The sequence below is a fragment of the Stegodyphus dumicola genome, chromosome 6 (assembly GCF_044657685.1).
Source record: "Stegodyphus dumicola isolate Sdum_Otavi_A_Nest chromosome 6, ASM4465768v1".
Classification (NCBI taxonomy): domain Eukaryota; kingdom Metazoa; phylum Arthropoda; class Arachnida; order Araneae; family Eresidae; genus Stegodyphus; species Stegodyphus dumicola.
In genome coordinates, this window is record NC_140773.1 from 147767209 (window position 1) to 147792528 (window position 25320).

Genomic DNA, 25320 nt, shown 5'->3' on the forward strand with positions numbered 1-25320 from the left:
GCACTGGAATGTCACAAAATGGAGTAGAATAGTCTTCAGTGATGAGTCCCACTTTGAACTGAGCCCCGATGACCAGCGAAGGCGAGTCTGAAGACGCCCCGGACAGCGGTGTGATACCAAACTGACTGTCTTCCGGCAGACACGCCGACAACCAGGAGTGATGGTCTGGGGTGCCATTTCATTTCATAGTAGAATCCCTTTGGTTGTCATCCGTTGCAACCTTACAACACAGCGGATCTAAGGCCCGTTGTGTTGCTCTTCATATCATACTATTCTGGGCTTACATTTCAGCAAGATAATGCCCGCCCCCATACTGCACATGCTTCTATTGCTTCCCGAACATTACCTTGGCCAGCAAAGACGCTGGATCTCTGTCCTATTAAGCACGTTTGGAGCATTATGGGCAGGGCCTCCAACCAGCTCGGGATGTTGACAATCTAACGCGCCGAGAACGGACAGAATTTAGCACGATATCCCTCAGGAGGACATCCGCAACCTCTATCAATCGATGCCAAGCCGAATAACTGCTTGCATAAAGGCCAGAGGTGGACAAACGCGTTACTGACTTTTTCACTTTGTAAAGCTCTATCACTTCAATAAAACATCCAATTTTTCTCAAACTGTAATTCATTTGTTTTTCTGTATATTTGCATCACTTCTACCGATTAACTCCTTCTTGGTGCGTCTTTTTTTTTTTTTTTTTTTTTTTTTTTTGTCTAAGAGTGTATTTTTTCTAACTTTCTGTGTTAGTGCTATTTTCGCTGCATCAATTAAGAATTTATCGCAAGAAATCAATTAAAATACAAAGATTTATGGCCACCTCATTCCCCAGATTTTATTTCTTGGGATTTTTATGCCTCGAGATACCTAGAAGGCAAAAGTCTATGAAAATAACCTCAAAAACTTCCTCTAATAATATTATATACTGTTTTTCCAAAAACTAAATTACGATTTACGGTAGTTGCTTGTCAGTTTGCTTATTAGATATCCTATAAGTTATTTCTCCAGCCTTCTTAGCGAGCCTTCGTGGTGTAGTGGTCTGCACACTCAGCGCGTAATTGAGAGGTCGGAGGTGAGGTTTGATTCTCGGCGAAGGCGTTGCATATTTTTCATCTTGCCTGCTTCCAAAAATACCTAATGTCTCTATAGTGGCGCCCGAAACCAAAGGGTGTTGAATGATGATTCTCCTCACCCAGGATTTGGCAATTGAGTCCCCTTAAAAAACCCCAATCGGCCTTTAAAAGGGGGAGTACATAAGGTTATTTCTACCGTTTTCTTAGCGAACCCTCGTGGTGTAGTGGTCTGCATGCTCAGCGCATAATTGAGAGGTCGGCGGTTCGATTCCCGGTGAAAGCGTTGCATATTTTTCATCTTGCCTGCTTCCAAAAATACCTAATGTCTCTACAATCTGTTTACCATAGCGTTACAGGCGCTAATTTCCATTACCAGAAAGAGCACTTCCATGCAGATTTATCCAGTTTCAGACCTAATGCGAATATAATTATTTAGGAGAAGGCATGGAGAAATATACTGTAATGTATTTTACAGTAATTTACAAAACAGACAATCTTCTTAGTAGAACATAAATTTTATTTCTAGTTCTCGATGATAGACAAATTTTATACAATTCTTAAGTGGCAAAATTTTAATACTACTCCTAGCTGTAAAATCTTCAGAATCTCATCTCTTTTAAAACAATATCTCACGTTGCTGAGTAACGGTTTTAATACAAAAATGGCGTTGCCACTTCAACAATAATTATATTTATTTACTAAATAACAAGATATTACAACCTCCCCCCCTCCAGATAAACTTTAATTTATATTTTTATAAATTAAAGTTTACGGTTTTTTAGTCCAAAGGGACTTGAGTCCCGAAGGACTATTACTTTCGTTTTGGCATTTTGCGTCGGACGGATAAATGTCGGTTCACTTTTCAAACTGTTGCCATAAAATGTTAGAGTCCTGCATTATATTTGAAGAAATTAAATAATGAAAAATCTGCATAAATGTATGTATATTTCTCGTATTGTGATAAAACAACGGTACATAGAGTCATCGAATTTTGAATAACGTAATCCTCCAACGAATATGAGCATGTGGAAGACCAAATTTGAAATTTGAAATTTGTTTTATGATCGATTTCCTATTTTTTAAAACTTTGACGAATTTTTGATTAACAAACTCAAGGATTTCAAAGCGAGCAATGGCAACGTTGTGCAGAAAAAACATTTTTATCTCCAGCGCGTGAGTCTCTGTATCGGAAATTCTAAAGATATGCTCGTTTTAAAACTATTTTGCGATATTGCTGTTGCACTGGATCTTATGGTTTAAGTGCGAGGAACATGATATTTAATAAAGAAAGGTAACACACAAAATGTTAAAAAACGCTCCTTTGGACGTAATTTAAAATCTGAAACATTTCAGGTTTTTTTTTTTTTTTTTTTTTTTTTTTTTTCTTTTCTTTTCAAAACAACAATATCAGCAAAATACAGAATTGAAATACAAGATATAACATAATAAGATACACTGAGGAAGAGAAGAAGGAACAAAATATTTTTTTTATCTATACAGAGAAACAAATTATTTAATCAGGCCAGGGAGTACGACTTAATGCGTCTACATTCTTATGATTTTTACCACTTCGATGAACGATCGTGTAATTGTAGGGTTGTAGTACTAGTGCCCATCTCATAAGTCGTGGATTTAAACTCACATTATTTTTGAGCCAAACTAAGGGATTACGATCGGTCATGATGAGGAATTTAGTATGCCCGTCTAAATAACATTGAAGTTTCTTTACAGCAAATATTATGGCGGCGCATTCCTTTTCTGTGGTAGAGTACTTTTTTTCAGTTTCTGTAAAGTTCTTACTGAGGTATAATACTGGATGTTCATTGTCTCGTTCATCTTTTTGAGCTAAAATGACACCCATACCAGAGTTTGAAGCATTAGTTTGCAAAATAAACTCCTTATTGAAATCAGGTGCATATAGTATAGGCCTTTGAGACAGTTTCTCCTTTAGCTCTTCAAATGCTTTCGTGCACTCTTCTGTCCAATTTATTTTCCCTTTCTTTAAGTTTCCTTTCAAAGTTTCTGTTAAAGGTGCTGCGATAGATGATAACATGGGAATGTAATGATTATAATATCCCGCTAATCCTAAAAATGCTCTGACTTGACTTTTTGTGGATGGCACTGGAAAATCAAGAATAGCTTTTACTTTCACTTCACTTGGCTTTCTTATACCACGACCTACAATATCTCCTAGATATTTTACTCTATCTTGAGCAAATTTATATTTTATTGTTTAATAGTTAAACCAGCGTCCTTTATTTTGGACAAAACGGCTTTCAGGTGACTTAGATGTTCTTCCCAGGTGTTTGAAAAGATTGCCACGTCATCTAAATATGGAACAGCAAAGTTTTCACAACCGTGAAGGATTTCGGCCATCATTTTACTAAATGAAAATGGTGCATTTTTAAGTCCGAAAGGCATCCGTAGAGGTAGGTCTAAATGTGCCAAAACTTGTAACAAAAGTGGCTAATCTTTGAGCATTAGTGTTAAAGGTATTTGCCAGTATCCCTTTGTTAAATCCAAAAGAGTTATATATTTTGCGCCTGCTACCGTTTCTACTCGTTGTTCGATGTTAGGCAAGGGGAAGAATTGTGTTTTAGTCAATTTATTCGATTTTCTATAGTCGATACAAGGTCTTGGATCCCTCCCTGCTACTTCTACTAAAATCATAGGAGAAGTGTAATCTGAATCTCCTATTTCAATTATTTTATGCTGAAGCATTTTATCGATTTCTGTTTTTAATATATCCGTTTGTCTAGGAGACATTCTGTATGGTTTACAGTGGATTGGGGTGTTTTCTGTCAATTGAATATCATGCGTTATTAAATGAGTTTTTCCAGGTTTATTAGAAAAGATTTTCGAAACCTTCAGCATGCAATTCTTGAATCTGTTGTTCATTTAGCTTATCACTTAAGGAGCTGTTTTCTTTGATGTCCTCAAAATCGAACAATGTTGGTTCAGAGTCAATTGTTGGGAAATTTTCCTCCATATCATTAATTTCAGACTGATCTTCTGTAATCATAAGGTTAACCGATCCTGCTCGTCTATGATAGGGATTTAGCATGTTAACATGGTAGACTTGGTTAAAGTCATTTTTTTCTTCGTAACTCACAACATAATTAGTTTCGGATAATTTCTTCTCAACCTTCCCAGGACCTTTCCATTCAACTGCTAGTCTGTTTGGTTTATTCGTTGATACAACTAATACTAAATCCCCTTCAGAGAATTCTCTTTTTATATCTTTACGATCGTACCACACCTTTCTTTTGGTTTGCATTTCCAGCATTTTATCTGTAGCCAGCTCTTTGCATCTTTTTAGCCGATTTATCAATTGAAAAACGTATTCAACAACATTATTTCCTTCGTCTTCAGGATTCATCGATTGTTCATATAATAATGTTACAGGTGTTCTAAGATTTCGACCATATACTAATTCTGCAGGTGTAAATCCCGTACTCTCGTGCGTTATTGTTCTTAAAGCAAATAGAGCTGCGGGAACTTGCTTCTCCCACTCAGGGACTGCTTCGATACATAAAACTTTTAAAATTCGTTTGATTGTTCGGTGAAATCTTTTAACAGGGTTGCTCTGCGGATGGTGTACTGAGCTTCTAGTTACTTTTATTCCAAATTTTTCTACAAATTCTATGGCTAGATTGCTCATAAAGGAGGTACCTTGATCAGTTTGTATTTCTTTCGGGAAACCCATTCTACTAAATATTTGTAACATGGCTTCAATTACTGACGTTGTGCCAATATTAGGAACAGGTACAGCATCCGGATATTTTGAAGCTAAACAAATAGCGGTAATTAAATATCTATTGCCATTCGGTGTTATTGGTAAAGGACCGCATGCGTCAAAGTTAATTTTTGAAAATACTTCTGCAATAATTGGTACTAAAGTCAAAGGTGCTTTGGCTTTATCATTAGATTTTCCCACTCTTTGACATGGATCGCAAGTTTTAACATACTCTTCTATTTCTTTATAGCAATTAGGCCAGTAAAGGTATCTTGTTAATCTATCTTTAGTTTTGACGACGCCTAAATGTCCAGATGTACTATCATGACATAATGACTTTATTTGATCCCTGTATTTTTCAGGAATAACAATTAATTCCCTTTCATTTCCATTTTTATTTATTTTCCTATTCACCAACAATCCGTTTTCTTTTACTTTGATATCATTTGTCTTGCTGGAATTTTCAATTTTAGCTTCGTTAAGCAATGACGCTAGATCTCTGCTTTGATGCTGAGATTCAATTAATTCCTTTGAATTAACATTAATCACTTTCTTAATTTCCTTGTCTTCCTCATCAGCTTGCGGTAAAATATCTTCGTCAGTGTCAATAAACGTCAGTTCTTCTAGTTTCTCCATTTCGGTTTCTCTATTTCGATCTTCTTCACGAGATCTTTTTACTTGAGATCGTGTCAAAACTGCATTTATTTTTTCTAAATTTGATTTATTTTTGAACAATTGGGCAGTTTTGTTACCCAATACATATCTGCCTGGATCATTTGTAACAACAGCTGCCTTTGTCTTTATATGACCAAGTTCGCAATTAATTTCAAATTCCGCTAACGGTAGACACACTAAATGGTCATTTAAAAGATATTGTATCCAGACATGTTCTCCAGTCATTTTTGCGTTATCTATGTATTTCCGAGAAATAACATCAACAGTGGCTTCTGTGTCTCGAAGAATAGGCATTTCATGCCCATTAACTAAACCGTTAATTGTATATGTCTCTAACAAATCATCATTCGAAGATACGCAATTTATCTTTTCATTTGGTTTTAAGCGAAGACACTGAGGCTTAAAATGTTCGTACGATCCACACTCGAAACAACGTGGTCGATACCTTTTGTCATATAAATTTTCTTGGTTCTTGTTTTGAAATTCACTTCTTTGTCGGTGATCTTTCTGGTATTTTGAATCGTCCCATTTATCAGAATGCTTAAAATAAGGCGGATGCTCTATTTTTTTCACAAAATTATCATAACGCGGTTTAAATGATCCTTTGTTAATTTTCTCAGTCTGATTGACAGAAAATTTCGGTTTTATTGTTTTCCTCACATCTTCAAAATCTTCAATTTTCTTAACTATTTCAGTAGGTGAAATGATGGTTGTCCATTGATCCATAAAATTTTCTTTGAAATCAGGAGAGGTACGCTTTTTTATTTGATCAACCAGCATGAGATCTTTTAGCTGTTCAAAAGTTTTAATGTTTAATCCGTTAAGCCATCCTTCTAAATAATTCTTTTATTCATAGTAGAAATCATACCAAGTACTTTCAGTAGATTTTTGGTGTTTATTAAATAGTTGTCGAACATTTTCCGCACTTAATTTAAATCGTTGTAACAGTAAAGTTTTTACATATTCGTACGTTTCGCGTCCTCTTCTGGTTCTCTAGCAATAAGCTGAACAATGTCGGGAGGCAGCAATGAAATAAGTTGAGTCACTTGATTTGCAGCAGATATATTAATTATTTTGGCTTGACGCTCAAATAACACCAGAAATAAAATTATTTCATCTTCTTTAGGGTTGAAACGTGGCATGACATCGTGAATTCTGATTTTTAAAGGCTGCTCAGGTAACTGCGTAGTTTCTACCGGCTGTGCTGTGGCAGCCATTGTTTCCAGTCGAAGTTTCTGTAGCTCAAAGGCTCTAATTCGCTCTTCTCTTTCAAGCTCTTCTTTTCTTTCTTCTCTTTCGCGTTCTTCTCTTCTTTCTCTTTCTTCTCTTTCGCGTTCTTCTCTTCTTTCTCTTTCTTCCCTTTCGCGTTCTTTCTCTTTCTTCTCTTTCGCGTTCTTTTTCTCTTTCTTCTCTTTCGCGTTTCTTTTCTCTTTCTCTTTCTTCTCTTTCGCATTCTTCTTTTCGTTCCCTTTCTTCTCTAATTGCAGCCAGTAGTTCTCGAGTAAACTCCTCATCATAATCGGGACTTTCAGTAATCAGTTTATGCAATTGACCAATCTTAAATTCAGGTTTCACGGTTAAACCTAACTCTTCTGCTAGTACTTTTAAATCCTGTTTTTTACTCCTAGCTAAGAATGACATGTTGACACAAGTTACTTTTAATAGGCTTCCTTTTGAAATTCAATCTAAAAGCTCGTACTTGTATTAAAAATATATAATTTCTGGCGAGATTTAATTTCTCGAATACGAAATTCACACTAACCAATTGGAGAGAATTATTTAAACAACTTTGCCAGGTTGGCACAAAATAATTTAATACTACGTCGGGTTGACGTTTTAACTCACTATTCACAAGCCTCGTTAGCTATATATATAAACACCTTTGCCAGTTAGGCAATACAATGGAATTTTACCAACGTCAGTTTGACGATTTTACTATCTATCTCCACGCCTGGTTGGCGATAAAAAAAAACAATTTTTGCCAGTTTGGCAATACAACTTTTAGAATATACAATCTGTAATACGTCGGGATGACGTTACTATCTATCACACGCCTGGATGGCGAGAACTAAGAAAACATCTTTGCCAATTCAGCAGTATAATCAAATCACACTACGTCAGTTTGACGTTATTACTTATTTTCACGCGCCTGCTTAGCAACAAATTCGAAAACTCAGCTAGCAGTTCTTTTTTTTATAAATGCCGGGATGGCTTACACATATCATTTATCAACATAAAAATTCAATACAAATAAAAGTAAAGCATAAATAATAATTTCAAAATACTTCTTTACCACAAATACCAATTATAAATTTAAGCTGAATATTTTTAGCGTCAGTTATTCTAAACAAAATCTTACACGATAAACTATAATTCTGAAACAAAGTATTAAAATTCAATAAAAGCTTTTTTAAGAAAACCAAAAGTTAATCGTATCTTCAGAGATCAGCAATATCCTATTTTTGACAGTTTTTGCTCGGACTCAAGTTACAAAAGCACAGAAGATAATCTTTGAATGATCCGCTTCCAATCTGGCTTTAAAATGGCAAACTTCTTACATCCATTTCTCCTTGAAATAAACAAACTTGGCAATTGGTATTAGCAAACTTGTTCTGAAAAATTCAATAAATTTCTGGGATTAGGAGACCAGCACCATCGAAATTGATAATTGCACTCCTAATTTCCAGTATCTCGGTGGAACCTCCAATTTATTAAGACTGTAATGTATTTTGCAGTAATTTACAAAACAGACAATCTTCTTAGTAGAGCATAAATTTTATTTCTAGTTCTCGGTGATAGACAAATTTTATACAATTCTTAAGTGGCAAAATTTTAATACTACTCTTAGCTGTAAAATCTTCAGAATCTCATCTTTTTAAAACAATATCTCACGTTGCTGAGTAACGGTTTTAATACAAAAATGGCGTTGCCACTTCAACAATAATTATATTTATTTATTAAATAACAAGATATTACAATACATATAGCAGAAACAAGACAGTTACGCTTTTGTCAACGTAATGAAAAGTCCAACTGAAGCCTTGCGTATTCATTAAATTCAGTTATCTATAACATGGTTCTGAATTCTCATGACACCAAAATGTACTGTTCACTTCTATTAAATAAAATAACTATTTAAACTGCATAGCAGATAATACTTTAAAAGAATAGTCTACTAAAAGTGCTGAAGCCTGACAATCTTATTCCGATTTAAAGCTATTGTTAATATTCAAATGTTTTTATGAAGCATTTTTAATGCTAAAAATATTAAATTTAACAATGCAATGCTTTCTAAATAGTTTATTATAAGTTTTTCATCGACTAATATTTTTTGAAAAGACAACAAATGAAAAGATATTACTAACTATTTCATTAATCTATTATCGCGTTAAGGAAATATTTCTGGTACTAAACTGAAACTTTTAACGCGCAATATTAATATAACTGAAAATGTTTTTATTTCTGAAATTTTTTCTCCATCCAAATCCATTTTTAAAGCATATAAATTATTTATGAAAGATCTTAGAAATCAGGAAACTTCTATTTTTTCCTAATTATATTCTAGCTATGTATTGCATATCATTTTTTAACGTTAAGAAAGTATTCACATTCTGTTTGTTTTTGCAAACGCATATAGAGAGAAATGTTTTTATAGACAGTAGAATTTGCGATTTCCCGCGCATGTAGAGGCGCATTTTCTAAAATTTCTTCAAAACATATCATTCGCAGATACTTGTTCCTAAACTGAACTCAGGGTTATTTTATTTCAATTTCTTTCAAAAAAGAATGTAAAAATGATTTTATGTGTATTGATGAAATATTTTCCAGTGTCATATTGCTTTTTGTTCTTTTCATTTTGAAGTTTAAAAATTATTATGCTCAGATATGAAGTATATGACAGTACGTCAGAGCGAGGAACTACCTCAGAACTGCACGTACAAGTGACTGACCGTGAGGATAATGGGCTATACGTCTGCATCGCTAAGAACGCTTTTGGGAAAGATGAACGGACTGTCAAACTAGTTGTACTCGGTAAATGTTTTACTTATTATTCATAAAATATTTAGAACCATGAATTATATGCCGTTTTACTACTTTAAAAGCAAGTACTAGCTTGTTTGGTTTTAGAGTAAAATAACTGCACTTGCTTATTTGAGAATAAATAAAATAAACTTTATTTTCCTTCTAATACTTAATTTGCAAATAAATATTTTGGTAAGGATTAAAGTGCTGAAACTCGTTTCTACTTTGAAAATTGCAAGGCAAACACATATTTAATTGCTGACTTTGTAAATAGAAAAAATAAAAATGCAATTAAAACTAATAAAATATAAAATGTATTCAGGAAGTAACTTTTTATATATAAATTTAATGATTAAGTTTAAGCGCAAGAAACTTAAATGGAACATCAAATTAGGAATTAACGATATGATTAAATTAGGAATTAAGGATGTTATTAAACTGAATCATATCAAATTAGGAATAAAAAAATAAATAATTAAGACTTTCAATTTTTGTGATTGAAACAACATTGAACTACATTTTTAAGACTGAATATTAAGTATCCAAGCAATTAGTAAGATTTAATGAGAGAAATTGTCTTTAGGGTATTTCAGAATTAAAAAATACTCTGAGACATGTCGTTTTTTATAATGCCAGACTTTTAAACTGCACAATGTGAGTAATTTTATTCTGTATTTTCTGCACTAAAATCAGTTGCGATACTGCTGAGATTTGTGATTAAGTGTAGTAGACGGGCATTAATGCTGCCAAAGGTAGTAATGAAACTTTTCTAATTAGAATGATAATTTCATAAACTTAAAATGTATTATCAAATTTTTAATGCGCTATTTATATTTTTATTTAAATAAGAGATTCAACTTCTAAAAAATACCTTTTCTTATTGATTAATATTTACTAATTATTTAAAATTATTCTTGAATAAAATGACGAAAATAAAATATGTTATTCGGGTTTAATTCCAATGATTCGGATACGTTTATAAAAATAATTTTTAAGAACGAATGTCTTATTTCTTAGTAAAGTATTAATTTTGCAGACGGTGATGGATTTAATGGAAACAACATATTATATCGAATGTAGTAAGAAGATTCTGAGAAAGAAACAGTTAGCCGTCAGTTTATAAGACGCATGCCGTTTTTATGAATGACAGAATTTTTTGGCTAATAGTTATTGTTATAGTCACCTCGAATAATCGACTGACAATGTTAATTAAGCGTAATGAAGAACCTTGGCAAATGTTTTACTTATACAGGGCTGTAAAATTTAAGAATGGACTGCTATGGGTAACTGTCATTCATGCTTGTTCAGATCGAGGGTTTTTGATTATAAGTATTTCGATGGAGGGTTTTTGATGACAGCAATTTCTTATTCTCTTGTAACTCTCCTGTTACACTGATCAGGAAACTAGCGTATGATAGAACATCTACAACCAAGAGTCTATGTAAATACAGTGCTTATCACTCAACGGCATAAAAGTACTAGACATGCAGCAAAACATTGCCACATTTTCCCACATTGCCATTTTCCAAGTCTTCGCCTGCTTGTTACTTTTTCTGTATCATTTGTGAAATGAAGGTGAAGCCATATATACATGTGAATGAAACCAAATTATTTCTAGTTTAATACCTATTTCGTATGAATTTTTTATGTTATAAAAATAAATCCAGTGTTTATAAAATTATCGGGGTTACATTTAAAAGCAAAATTCTAAAATATTATATTCCGTACTTTGTGTATGGTGTATGACGCCTTTTATGCGTCGCATTGTTTTGCCATAAAATTTGATAATCGGAATAAAAAGCATTTTCATCCCTAATACTCCTTACAAATTTTTATAATTAAATAACATTGAAATTTTTCTTTTGTTTCGTAGAAATTTTGCAAAAATTTGTATTCTTCTCCATAAATGGTATTTAAATCCATCGCATACGCGAAAATAAGGAGACAGCTGCTGCTACTCTATTCATTACTTAAGTAAGATAACCCACTAAAGATGCTCTTAATACAAACAGAAATAAATTTCCAGTTTCACTCTATGAAACAGAAATTTCTTTCTCCCTTCCGTGACAGATATATCACTTTATGACCTCATTCTATTCCGAGGATTTAACATCGAATGGGTATTTTTTATCTCTTCATCTAACCATCTTAAGAAAAATAAAAAGCATTTACTTTGTATTTTTTGCACCCATAAAATGGGCGTGGAGAAGAAAAGTTACGCCGAATGAAACTCACTCTGATGAGCGCCATCTTTTGATCAGAGGAAGAACTACGAATGACGCCCTTGGTAAATTCATTAATAACAAAGCGCACGCCAGACTACCCGCATGTGTACAAATGGTAATTGATGATCATTTGCAATTATAACTCAAAGACAGATCGATTTCTTAAACAAGTTCACTTTCGGCGCAGCTTCAAAATGCCATGCATTCTTTTTTAATTCAATCTCTTCTGATTCAAAGACTTATCGTATGCTTTATGACCTCGTGACGTCATGTCAAAGCTCACATGCGCAATAAGGTTGTTGGAATATCGACTTGCATAATAGACTGCTGAAAGGGACATAAAAATAAGAACCTTCAGACAGACTGTAAATTATTTTCTTCGTCATTTTTTTTTATATTGATACATTCTTTTTGCTGATGTCAATGCAATGTTGTTTCAAGAAGGTAGAATGCCGCCTAAAAATAAACGGTCTGCGAATGAGAGATTTTCCATTTAAATCAATGAACTCTGGAACAATGTTCAGCAATTACTTCTTGCACGTCAATTTAAATAAAGTAGGAAATTTGGAAGACATTTTTTCCAAGCAAGTAATGGGGATTTATGACCTTTCATATTTTTCATATTAGCTTTCATAAAATCTAACCTGCAATTAAAAGAATTAAATTCTCCAATAACATAAGGTAACAATTGAATTGCATTGGTCTTTTTTATTGTTGTACTTAATTATAAAATTATCAAATATTTTCACTTACAACAGATTTAATCATGGAGCCCAAACTCATTTATTCCTAATTTATTGCTAAAAAGGGCAGGAATATAATAAAGCATACAGAGACTATCTTAACACATTATGTAATCATGCACAAGGGAATGCGATAATTCCTTTACATTCTTTACTACTTGAAAGGGAGACTACGGAGATGTCACCTTTTAAATGAGGGACACCTGGATTTAATCGATTAGATCTAGTCCCAGACCCAGTCGATTAAATACAGGTGATGATGAGTCATTGTCTATCACGTTTTATATCTGCCACCACTGTAGAAAACATTAGATATTCCACTTTAGTAAATGCGCAAAGCTAATTCTGACTTTACCGGAATTGAACCACTGTTCGTCCTGTCATTAACCGCACTTACTGATCAGTTACACTACGGAAGAAGGCAGAAGAGAAAGTATTACTGTTTATGTCGCGCAAAGAAATATCTCCCGCTTTTAATAACAGAGGAAATACACACCCTGTCAAAAGAGAATGCTTATGCCATTCCGCACTACATAAAATCCATGGAAGCTAGAATAAAAAGAAAAAGTATCATAACTCATTCCTCTACCAGCAAAGAAAGCAAAGGTTGGCAGTCGGAGTCATCATGCTTAAGATCATAATAACCAGCCCCAGCTTCAGCATTTTCCTGCACACTTAGGGGTAATTTAGAACTAATTCAAAGCGAAATACACGTTTATTATCGTTTATAAGAACAATATAGCTGGCGCTTTAGGCGGCTGCTTATGTTGCGTATGCTTGAAGCTGGTCCTGATGTTATGTGAGAAGTGGTTGAACTATACTGATTTCAATGGCTGTGTAAATATATTTATATAAATAATTACTTATACTTTAGAATTAAATACACAAAGCTGTTACACGAGAAGGTCTCAGCAACTATAGTCGAAAATCCTTCTTTATAAGAGAAGGTGTCAATGGCTTTGTTGAAGTTAGTATTAACATGCTTGAGAAAACTTGCTCAATTTGCTGGAAACAGGATCACCAAAAGCATGCAATATAAATGCATCGAGAAAAGATATTATTAAATTTTTATTACACGGGAATAATAAATATGATTTTTATTGAAAAATTAGAAGAAGAACATTCATTTGATTTCTTGCTAGATTGTGCCCGAATTCCTGCTGCAAAGTTCGCAAAATTCGAAATTGTTTTAATTCCTATTTAGTGTACTCAGCATTGGTGTACGCCAGGCCTGTCAAGACATGCTGGAGGATTTAGACACATCATTATTTCAGGGGCTCCAACTCTGATGAGCGAAAAAGAAAAAAAGCAGACTATGAAGAATTATAGGTAAATAGTCTTAGGTCGGACCTTGTAGGCTTAAATGGTAACCAGGCCTACATAAATATTTGTCATTTTACAGAATATTAATTTAAACGTTTTGTTTACTTTATACGTATATGCGAGTAAATATTCTAAATACTAAAAAATTCAGTTTTCGTTTCTTATCGCCTCTTGCATTTTACACTGCAACTGTAAAATTCCATGTTTTATTAAGTTATACCATGCTATATTAGCTTTCAGGCACTAAAATGAAATCCAAGAACTACATTTTGAAGTATTTTCGGTATTTATGCGACTTTAAAATAACAGCCGGTCTGTCACCTGAATCGAAATAATCATGTTTCATGAATCGAAATAATCATGTTCATTTTTTTCAATAAAAGTTTCTTTCGGAATAAATATGTAAAATCTTTCGTCTCTTGCAGAGGTTCCGGGTCCCCCAAGCGACGTCCGCGTGGAGCAGACCTGGAGTCAAAGTGCCACTGTTCGATGGAACGTTCCATACGGTGGAAATAGTCCAATAACGTCTTTCGTCGTACAGTACTGGAGAGATGCAGGTAAAAGTCATACATACAAATTTCTTCATGACTGAAGCAGAATATTTACGACTAGATTTCATTCCACGTCTTTTTTGTATAGGTGCCCCTCATCGACTGGAAGAAGAAAAAGTTTCCGCTTCTCAGACTTTTACCATGCTGAAAGATCTACAACCAGGTACTTCATATGTAGTGCGAGTGCTGGCCGAAAATGATGTGGGACGGGGTAATCCGTCTGAATCTCAACAGTTCCTAACAAAAGAAGCGGGTAAGGGACAAATTTTCAGACATGCAAGTTCAATATCAGTGCGCATCAAATAATACAAAAATGCATCACGTTTACATATTTAAAACCGTGAGAAAAATAATCTATCTAATATTTAAGTGACACTACCATCTTATAAAATTATTTCCAAATTGTGAAAAGAAACAAAAATTGCACGCTTAATTCATTGTTTTTCCTTTATAAGGATCGTACTAATGCATGTTATGTATCGTGCAGTAGTGATAATTGTCTCATGTCGTCAGTGTTATTACCGGAAATATAAATTAAATGTTTAACATATTGATGATTTTTACAGAAATTTTTAAAAAATTTTAAATGATATTGATTGAGATTTTAAAAGAATGAAGAGTAAGGAGTAATTTAGCTAAAGCATGCTGCCTGAGTCAAAGTAGAACAATGTTTTTATTTACTGAAATATTTAGCCGCTTCAATTGCAGAAGTTCGTGTACTTAGCAATTCTTACTTTTATATTAAGTTGCCTTTCAAGAGAAATAAAAATGTCTAAACTTCTATGAAACTTATACGAGTATGTAGCAATAATGAAAAGTCAAAAAGAGCATGGGCTGTCATATCTCATCCTTGTGCTAACAGCGACGATTTAAAATTTCAATTATTTTTCAAAATTAAGATACAAAAATTAAATATTCATGTTTTAGAGAATTTATGCAATCAATATATATTTTTAGAATAATTTCGTGATACATATTAAAAAATAATATTTAATAATGAATTTCTATTTTCATCAGCAAATTTTTAATCGTTCTTATATTGATATTATTTGATTAGAACCTTCTGCACCACCAACTGATGTCACAGTCGAAGCCCGTGGAGCTGGAACTTTGCGAGTCAAATGGAAGGTAAGAGTAAAAAGGAAAATGTTGTTTGACTCTGTGATTATCTAAAAGCGATTAAAAATACACATATATTAAAAGTATTCTTCCGAAAACTTTAGAAGATATGAATCCTTGCTTTATACGGAACCCAATTAAGTAATCTTATCGCTGAATTAAAGTGTTTCTTTTGATGTCCTTAACTTTTATATCAAGTTTCAGCAAAATTATATTTTCTAATAGTGTAAGCATATATTTTATGAATTTCACTTTAAAACTTTTTGACTCAAGTCCTGCATTATTCTTGCATTCAAAATATAATTGCATATTTTGTCCGAAAAAAAACATTTGTTTAGTCATGTTTAATGTAACAGTTAGTTCCTTGTATTCTCAAAGAATTCCTCTTCATGATGATATCTTAACAATCTTTGCGATGTAAATCGATTCATAGACAAAGTATTTAGACATAGATCACTATCCCTTTAAAAACACTAAACTCTTTCTTTTGAAATGTAATATATGCAGTATATGGAAATTAATGTGATTAATAACTTTCATGAAAAAGATAGTTATAAAAATAAATGCTTTTTGAAAGTGAATTCATAATAGTCATCACAAGCATTACTTTCGTTGTGAAATCAATTATGCCTTCAAAACGAAAATCGATTGCTCGAGCTCGAAAGAAAAAGGCATCACGAGCTGAAACAAATGAGTAACGGAAAGCAAGACAGGAAATCATTCGAGTATGCACTGCTCGATCGAGACCAACACTGCACGCTGATGTAAAGCTTGGTGCGTTCCATTACGATGCTTATTATGATTACAGTCTTCAACCAAGTGTGCTCGTTGGAAAGATGGATAAATTATGCATGTATTAAATTCTGCAGAGTCCTCAAATCTGTAAATGAAGCACCAGAAATATGTGGCGTGTGTAGGAAAGTAAAATCGTCATAGAAGGTAGTAAAACATAAAATATTGTGTATCCAAAAGTACTTCTATAAGCAGAATTAAAACACAAACACGACTTTTTATTTAAGTAGCACTGTAACGCATGCCGAATAACAGCCACGTATCCCAATGATTCCGATAGATATTCCATTCGAATTTAAGCTTTTGCAGTTTTTGGTACGACTCGCATTTGCAGTTACCAACAACAAAGCACTGGAACAATCGCTAGAAGTTTGTGGACTAAATTTGGAAAATCTGTGCTTTTCCCACATGAACAGCTCTATGTGGCCTGCTCATGCGTCGAAAACCTTTCGATTTGCCTGTATAAGCACCAGATGGAAAAACAAAAAATATTGTGTATCCCAAAGCACCTCAATAAACATAATTAAAACACAAACTCTTCCCTTACTTTAAGTAGCAGTGCAACGTATGTCGGGTAACAGCTAGTACAGTACAACTCCAATTATCCGAACTCCGATTATCTGAATCGCTGATTATCCGGATCGCTTTATCGTACAGCCAAAAAATAGCATAGAAATTTCTTTTCAAACAATTCCTTTTATACCCTAAAAACATCTGGAAGATTTCTTTGAAAAATGAGTGTTTTAAAAAACTAAACATGCCTAAAATATATGGACTGTTTTGTGTTAATCTGCCATCTACTATAAATAAAGAAGGTTCAGAGTAACCTATAGTAACCTATAAATCCTCTTTCACTCAATTTTTCTATGCGTACAGAAGGAAATTTTTAGTGTCCAGACCGGACACACTGTGCCGCAAAGGGTTAAATGTTACCATACCTTCAAATCATTTTACTTATTTATTACGTTATTATAGTTACAAATTTATTCATATTTCTGAAATTTATCAGTTTAATATTGTAGATGATTTTTGAAAAGTATTCATATCATTTTTTGATGTGTTGCTAGACCCCTCCGCGAGACCAGTGGAACGGTCAGTTGAAAGGCTACTACATAGGCTATCAAATTGCATCTAGTAGCGAACCATATTCCTTCAAAACCGTAGAATTCAGCAAACAAGGCGAAGAGGAATACCGTTTGACGAATTTGCAAAGGGCAACAGAATATCGAGTCATTGTGCAAGCTTTCAACAGTGCGGGAAGTGGACCTGCTTCTCAAGACGTCGTCGCCAAGACATCAGACACGGGTAACGTGGCACCATTAGTATTATAATTTTTACTACAGTTGAGTTTCTTAGAATATAAACGATAACATAGAGGGTAAGTAAAGTTAGTATTAAATAAAAAATCCTTCCCATAACGGCGTATTTATGCTAGAGTAGTTTATTTTCATAGTCTACGTGCCGTGAAAGAAAATTTTATCATTGTTTCATTATGAGAGAATATTTATTAATCCGGAAACAACATTTTCAAAGGTCAAAAAAGTTTTTCTTTCGAAGTTAAAAATAGCTTACATATTTTTTATATGTAAGCTATTTTTAACTTCGAAACAAAAATGCATTTTCGGCTGTTTATACAGCTATGTAATCAAAAAGCTCTCGACTATACACGGCGTCCTTTTACTTATGGTGAACACCGTAAGTCCTGACTAATCTCATCACAAACTGAAAATACTGTTAAGCCGAAAATACATTTAACCTATCGAATATTGAAATTTATATTAGATTAAATATTTTCAGAAGGCATACATTAGCCAACAAAAAATTTGCATTAGTAATTATCGCAAAATCATTAAAGCTATTTTAATCACATTAATTAGCTAATCATTTATTTATTATCATATTAATTAGCTAATTAGTTATTTAATCATCAAGCTATTTTGATAGTAAAGTGCTAAATATCTCCTAGAATTTATTAAATGCCATCCTGAACGTCAAATTAAAATGGATGTATTTAGGTACTCATTGTTAACATACACAGCCGAAAGCTCACTGAACCAAAAGAATATTTGAGACCTAAACCTAATTTCTGGAATATTACAGTAAACAAGATGATCAGTATGTTTTGTTAGGCTTGAAATAACTGGAGGATATTTTTTAAGCGTACAAAATAATTAATACATAAAGTTCGAAACATGGTTTCTACTGAATGCGTAATGCTGTCTTCCCATTGTAGCCTTGAAAATTCATAAGTCGTACCATGGTAAATCGAGAACATCTGTATATTGTTATAGTAATGCATTGCTCCAGTGCTATGATTCCTATCAAAAATCAAACTTAATTTGAAAGCTTAAAAAAAATTTACATCTAGATTACAAATGCAGATAACTTTAGTAATAAAGTTAATTCTGTGACCTGGATGCATTTTTTTTTTTTTTACTAAAAACCTTTTAAAATATACAGAAAATCAAAATTTCGGATCTGATAACAAACTAATAACATGAAAGGAAATGTATGATTATTATTCAAGCTACTGAATTAATAAACTAATAAAATTTCTGAGTTTTTAATTTTAATTTTGAAACGATGCATTTTATTTATGGAAATCCTTTTCACTGATGGATTTAGCACTGCTTTTTGCTCAAACATTGACCTGATTTGGAGCGTGAATACTTTTCTTCGTGGTCTATATAAAATTTTGGGTGAATTGCAGAACACTTGGAATTATACTTTTTTATTTTACTATTTTCTTTTCACTAAAATAAAATATGGTTATAGAATACATTTCATCACTTTACAGAGTCACTTTCTTTTCGGTAACATAAACTACGAGAAGCGACTTATTGCTATGTCTTGAAAAATTACCAAAGAAACTGTGAAGGATATAAAGGACTCTTTTATTTAACTCGTATAAAAGTTTAAAAGAAGGAACGTCTTATGCTTACAGAGCCGGCATTTATGGCGTAAACCAAAAACGTAAGAAAACTTAAATTAAAACTAAATTAATCGTAAGTTAGCCCAATAGGCTACAAAGACAGGAATCGCGCACGTTGTCTCAGATCTACTATCGGTGTGTCAATCCTAATGGCGAGAATAACTGAACGCCGCAGATAAACTATTCTCAATAGAATGGAGTGGCAAACGTGGCCTTTAGAGGACGCAAAATGTTATAATTCTACCGTTTAAAACATTCCTTTAAATACGATCTCTTTCCTACATCATCTGAAAACGCGCGAACTAGAAATTAGCATTCTGGTAGCAAAATGGAAGGCAAGAAAGATAAGAAAGCTAAATAACATAAAGTAACTGTAATCAAAATAAATAAATACTCTACAACTTTTTTCCTTGAAATGATTTTTACGAATAAAGGCACGGCTATTAAGTAAATTTATAGCATGCATACAATTTTTGACTTGATTCAATCTGTCAATTACTGAAAGGCTTCGATAGTAATTAGTTAAAATACTAATGGTAATGCTTGATAAGCTATCGGCCAGTTACTTGTCAACTAATTTACAAAAAGTCACTAATAAAATCATATAAAAATAATTATAATTTCTGAAATTATGACTTGTAGTTACAGATATAAATTAAAACATAAAACTGCTCTTGGCAGATCAGCGGCAACTTCTTTCTGAAAATAGAACAAAGCTGTTCTGCAAATTTATGAGCGGCTAGGGACAATAACAAAATTATCACATTTTTATTATATTATTAGTAAACTAATTTCATGCCACATGTGACATTGTTTTAATTTTAAAACAGGCCTTTCTTCGCGTAAGACATAGTGCAGATAAAAATGACTATGCATTTTATTTCTATGTTTACTTTTTTGTAATTTGGAATTGCTTTCCATTGATATAAAATCTATTCTGCGCGTTTGATTGGTTTGCTTGCTAATCGCTATTAAAAATCTTTATCTAAACGGAATATTTAACAAAATTGTTACAATTCATCGATATGTTTCCGTTTTAGTGGTTACTAAAGAGCTATTACTCGGAATTTACTTAACTAATTCTGGCTATGAAAGGACAAAAACTTTATTGATTCATTGAAATTCGAAATGAGTCAGCTGAACCGATATAATGTCAACATGTTAATGTTTTAATTCTTTCATCATTTATGCTACAGTTACTTTGTCATTGTGCATATGTGATTTATGCTAGAGTAGTGTATTTTCATAGTCTAAGTGCCGTGAAAGAATTACTGCCGTGAAAGAATACTTTGTTACTGTTCATGAATATTACTAATATTAATGCATTTACAAATGTTTATATCTAATTTATATATGATATTCCAAAGTATAAATGTTCTTCAGTTTGTAATGCTTTTAGATTAAAGCATTATTTCTGACTTTATGTCTTTCGTTGTACTTGAAAATATATTTCGTGCTTAATGTTATATTTTCAATAAAATAGAATGTGTAGCAATTGTTTCGCTTCAGATCCGCCTTCTCCTCCTTTCCTGTGGGTTGATTTCCAGTCTCGCTCTAGCATCGGTCTCAAATGGAAACATAAAATCCCACCGGCCACCAAGACAGAAGACGATAAAGAGACTTCTACAGCAGCTCCAGCACGTAAGTCGTATTTCCTTCCATAAAAGATGCATTGCCTCTTTTCTGAGACGTTTCATGCATCAAAATGCGAAAACCGAAATTGAACTATCTTTGTTGAATTTGAAGCAGCGAAAGGAATGCATGAATTTAGTAATGTTATCGAAATAGATATAAGTTCAATAGAAAATATTTCTGAAATTAATATTATGCCTCTGAATGAGAGCTACACATATTTGTTTTCCTAATTTTTAAAGTAACACTGCGTGCTGCCCTATTTTTAACTTATTTTTCATGATAAAAATATGTGATATTAAAATTTTTTTTCAGCTTATTACTTCATGATCCATTTCCTGATTAAATGGTCCTTTTGCTTTTAATTGCATGAGATTCTTATTTTTACTTCTAATAAATTATCATTGTGTAGTTTCACAATATACTCCCATTGGGATTAAATTTGTAATTATCTTGTATTGAAATAATTCATATTGATGTTTTAGTATATAGAAATATGTCAAAACGAAGCATCATAGTTAAAAGGTCACTCTTTCTCTAAAGTACATTTTCTAATTCTCTTATTATTGTCAATCCATAATAAGAGGGAAAGTCGTTGATAGCGCACATGTTGGGGCAGGGGCACACAAGAAATACTTAAAATCATAATGATGCGTTGTAGATGCAGAATGAATTCAAAGCTGGGTTAAATTTTCCCTTTTATTTTAGCTGACCAAACATTTTAGTAAGCCAACATAAATAAATTGGCTGCAATAGGCAAGCCTGTTTAAGAACTTTTTACAATTTGGAGGGTAGCAAGCAGCAGTCTAGCTAAGCCGAGGAGCAGAAAACAAGTGCGACGAGTTAAATCTTAGTTCAGACTGAATTCGTTTCGATTTCGATATCATTTGATTGGTTAATTAATAGATTTCTAAAACTATTATTGGCTGGCTGAGTTTCAATTCATAAAACATCACCAGAGATGTGTAAAAGTGATATGACGTAGATTAATCTGGAAACCATGCAGTTCAGAGAGATTTACTAAATTAAGCAATTACTGTTTTTAGAACAGAAAGACGAAATGCCCAAATTAAAGTGAAGAGTTAAAAGGCTATTCCAAATTTAAGTTGTAAAATTGGGTTAAATTTTTTTGTTACATATGAATAGGTAACTTGAAAATTTATATGAGGCAAATAATAACTTTAATTTGCAACAGTCATTTAGTTTGGCTTTTAAAATGCTGGATGATGCAACTTATTCTGAAATGAAATTCGAAACTGTAAACGAATATTTAAATCCTTTACAACTGGGTCTCCAAACTGGATGACGCACTTGCTTTCTTCTCCTCGTCTTAGCTAGATTACCGCTTGCTGTCTTGAAAAATGCAAACTGTTCTGCAGTAGGTCCGCTTGCTGAGGCCAATTTATTTTGTATTGGTTAACTGAAATGTGTGTTGCCATGAGTAAAGAGGATTGTATGAAAATGCAGGTCCATTTTTCTTATCGAATGGATATAGCGAATCAGATTTACTGTCAATTGAAATATGTTATAACGGAGTTCAAATGTGTATGTATCAATATATACGTGTATTTTCGTAGCGAATGTTTCCCTTTGCTGTGCGCCATTCGAACCGATTTATTCATGAAATAGGGAGGATGGATATAAATCATGTAGTAGTGATTTTTTACCTTCTTATTTTTTCCCCATTTATTTGGACACTCCTGTGCGGGTCGCCCGTCTGATGTTTGATCGCGATGAATTAGGCGTTGTGACAGCTGATGTGACAATCACTCTGTCCTCTCGATATGTTGTGGCCCTAGGTCAACCGCTGCCATCATTACGCTAAAATCTGCTATTGTCCACCCATTCTTGCCAGTATCTTCTAATCGCCGCATCGCTTCGATTCATATGACGAGCGATTCTCCGATTTGCCCGACCTGCCTCTTTCAATCCAATGACGACCTCCTTCAAACTCTGACAATTGCTCGTAATGAGCTCGAATCCTGTGGGAAGCCATTTTTTTCAGTCGTTGAAAGGTATCTTAATTCGCAATGCAACAGAAATTTTTAACAACAGTTCAAGAACAGCTCCTTATATACATCTGCTAGATGCGCAATTGCGATACGATGGAGATCACACTATTCATTCACTGGACACCAAATTTTAACCATTTACATATTTGGTCAAAACATTTATGCATACGAAATTTCAAAGCAATCGGATGATTCATTCTTGGTGCGTCGATTATTTTGTTGTAGTGCAGCACGTAATTAACACTCTTTCTGGACGATTCTAAGTGTTTTGGCAGAATGCCAACCAATGTTGCGTTTGCGGCGGTTAAAGCTATATTTGTTTTGATTTTCTGTAATATATGCAAAGTAAGTATACCTTTATTGTATGCTTAATTTAAAATATAGTTTATAATAAAATATAAATAATATGCTTTATTTTATAACATTTTTTTCAGTCACGTTATATATTATTCTTCTCGTTTTGTATTACTCTCACAACAACTGTGATCTCCTTTATTCATTTAAGCCTTAATGTGTTTATTGCCTTTCCTCACTCTTAATTTAATGTCTTCAAAATATTATATGTTATTCTAGACTTTTGTGAGTATATACCTTTTCTGATTGCACGTAATACAATTTCGATGTAACCTGAGCAAATTTTGGAGCGCAAATTTTCCCTTGACGTTTGCTTCATTATGCAGACCATTCGAGTACTGGGTGTAATCAAAATATTTTGCAGTATTCCTAAATTAAATAATGATATCAAGCATTAAAATCGTAGAATTCTTTTAAACAAATGCGTTTGGCATTTTAAACTAAATCTGTGTATTCGAAGGTTTTTCCCAATTTAAGAGTTGAGATTTTGTTTTGGTTTATGTGATTACGGCAAATCCTTGAGGGTTATGTGCCTAACGCGAGGGATGCCTTCGTGGAGTACTTTAAGGGAAACTAGCTCGTGTAAATGTTACACATAGGGGAAACCACAAAAACGCCCATGCAGCCAGACCATTCGCGGAATCTGAACCTCTGACCGAACTACCAGTGTTTAGCGACTTTAGCACTCGGCCGCTGGTGGGCGTAAGAAATAGGGAAGCAATTTTTCTTGTTTGTTTCAAAAAATTACTGCTTTGAAAAAAATGCATCTCAAAATTAGAATTTCTGATTTAAGAGCAATTCATAAAAAAATTTTCATTCATTTGAAACAAAATTTTGAATCTAAATTTTTCATTTGGATTTATTCATGAATACTCAATACAGAAGTTTAGATAATTCATATATTCCGAATAAAAAGTTTCTTTGTATGAATTATTTTTATATCTTTGGTACAGATACGCCTGAATAGCTTATCAAAATACATTTTCCAAATTTCAGCATTATTTTTGGGGGAAGTGTAGTGTTTAATTTACAGAGAGTACAGGTAACTGCTATGGTTATTTCATTTTCTTTACCGTCACATAGTGATAATATGCCCCACCAGCAGCCGAGCAGTAAAGACGCTTAACACTGGTAGTTCGGTTCGAGGTTCGAATCCCGCGAACGAGCTGGCTGCATGGGCGTTTTCGTGGTTTACCCCATGTGTAACGTGTATACGAGCCAGTTTCCCTTAGAAAGTCCTCCACTAAGGCATCTCTCCCTTTAGGCAGATAGCCCTCGTGTGCTTTGCCATAATTGAATAACCCCCATAGTGACAATATACGGTCTTAATTTTTTGACGAGCTGCAGTCGCGAATTTTCAAGCTTAGAAAGAAGATCCTAGATGGGGCGTCTTCTCGCAGATGGTCAAGTCATGGTATGCAACCGTCGCTGAGCACATAGCACTTCATGGCATCTCCATATGGGGTGTCAATGTCACGACTAACATGCAACAAGCACTGAACTCGACGCAAAGACCATTTCTTCTGGGCATCTGCAGGAGATTCCGAACCGCTCCAGCAACTGCATTAAATCTATTGGTAGGTCTCCCATCCTTCCATTTGATAGTACAGAGCGAGAGTGCTGTGGTGAGAATGATCAGACTGAAACAAGACATTACTGTTTGGAATAAGACATATATATCCTCAGACTACAAGAATCATATTGCCCGCTCTCTTTGCCACCCTGCAGACTTCAGCATAGAAGCGAACTGTAATCCTCCAGTTGCATTACAATCCACAGACATCTACATTGGTCGATCCAAAGGAGAGCTTGGGACCGTTAGTGCCTAGTGTGCAATGGACGGTGACCTCATAATGCATTCCTAGGTTAAGAAGCTGCATCTCAATAACTCAAAGCTTACTATTAGCAATGGAAGCTACAAAATTGAATATACACAGACTGAATGTTAAGCTTGCAAGCTATCCAGGACGGCCGCAGTAGACATTCCATAGTCAAAGTCATACAAAAACTATTAATTTCGATTTCTGTAAGTCTGAGGCCCAAGCTTCAAGGGTTTTGGCCCATACGGGGATTAAAGGAAACTAAGCAGCAGATGTGATTGCGAAAAGTGCAGCTAGCGAGCCCCATGTG

The 25320-nt window shown here is 33.6% G+C and overlaps 1 protein-coding gene across 4 annotated transcripts in view; it reads left to right on the top strand.

Annotated features, from left to right (window-relative positions):
- The window catches only part of LOC118198860 (cell adhesion molecule Dscam1-like), a 199755-nt gene that overhangs the window by 137057 nt on the left and 37378 nt on the right, over positions 1 to 25320 (top strand). For all 4 annotated transcript variants that reach the window (XM_085818988.1, XM_085818989.1, XM_085818990.1 and 1 more), the window contains exons 6-11: positions 9368 to 9516; positions 14224 to 14355; positions 14438 to 14602; positions 15407 to 15477; positions 17328 to 17565; positions 20702 to 20833. In XM_085818988.1, coding sequence (XP_085675114.1) covers positions 9368 to 9516; positions 14224 to 14355; positions 14438 to 14602; positions 15407 to 15477; positions 17328 to 17565; positions 20702 to 20833 — 887 coding nt within the window. The remainder of the gene's footprint in view (positions 1 to 9367; positions 9517 to 14223; positions 14356 to 14437; positions 14603 to 15406; positions 15478 to 17327; positions 17566 to 20701; positions 20834 to 25320) is intronic.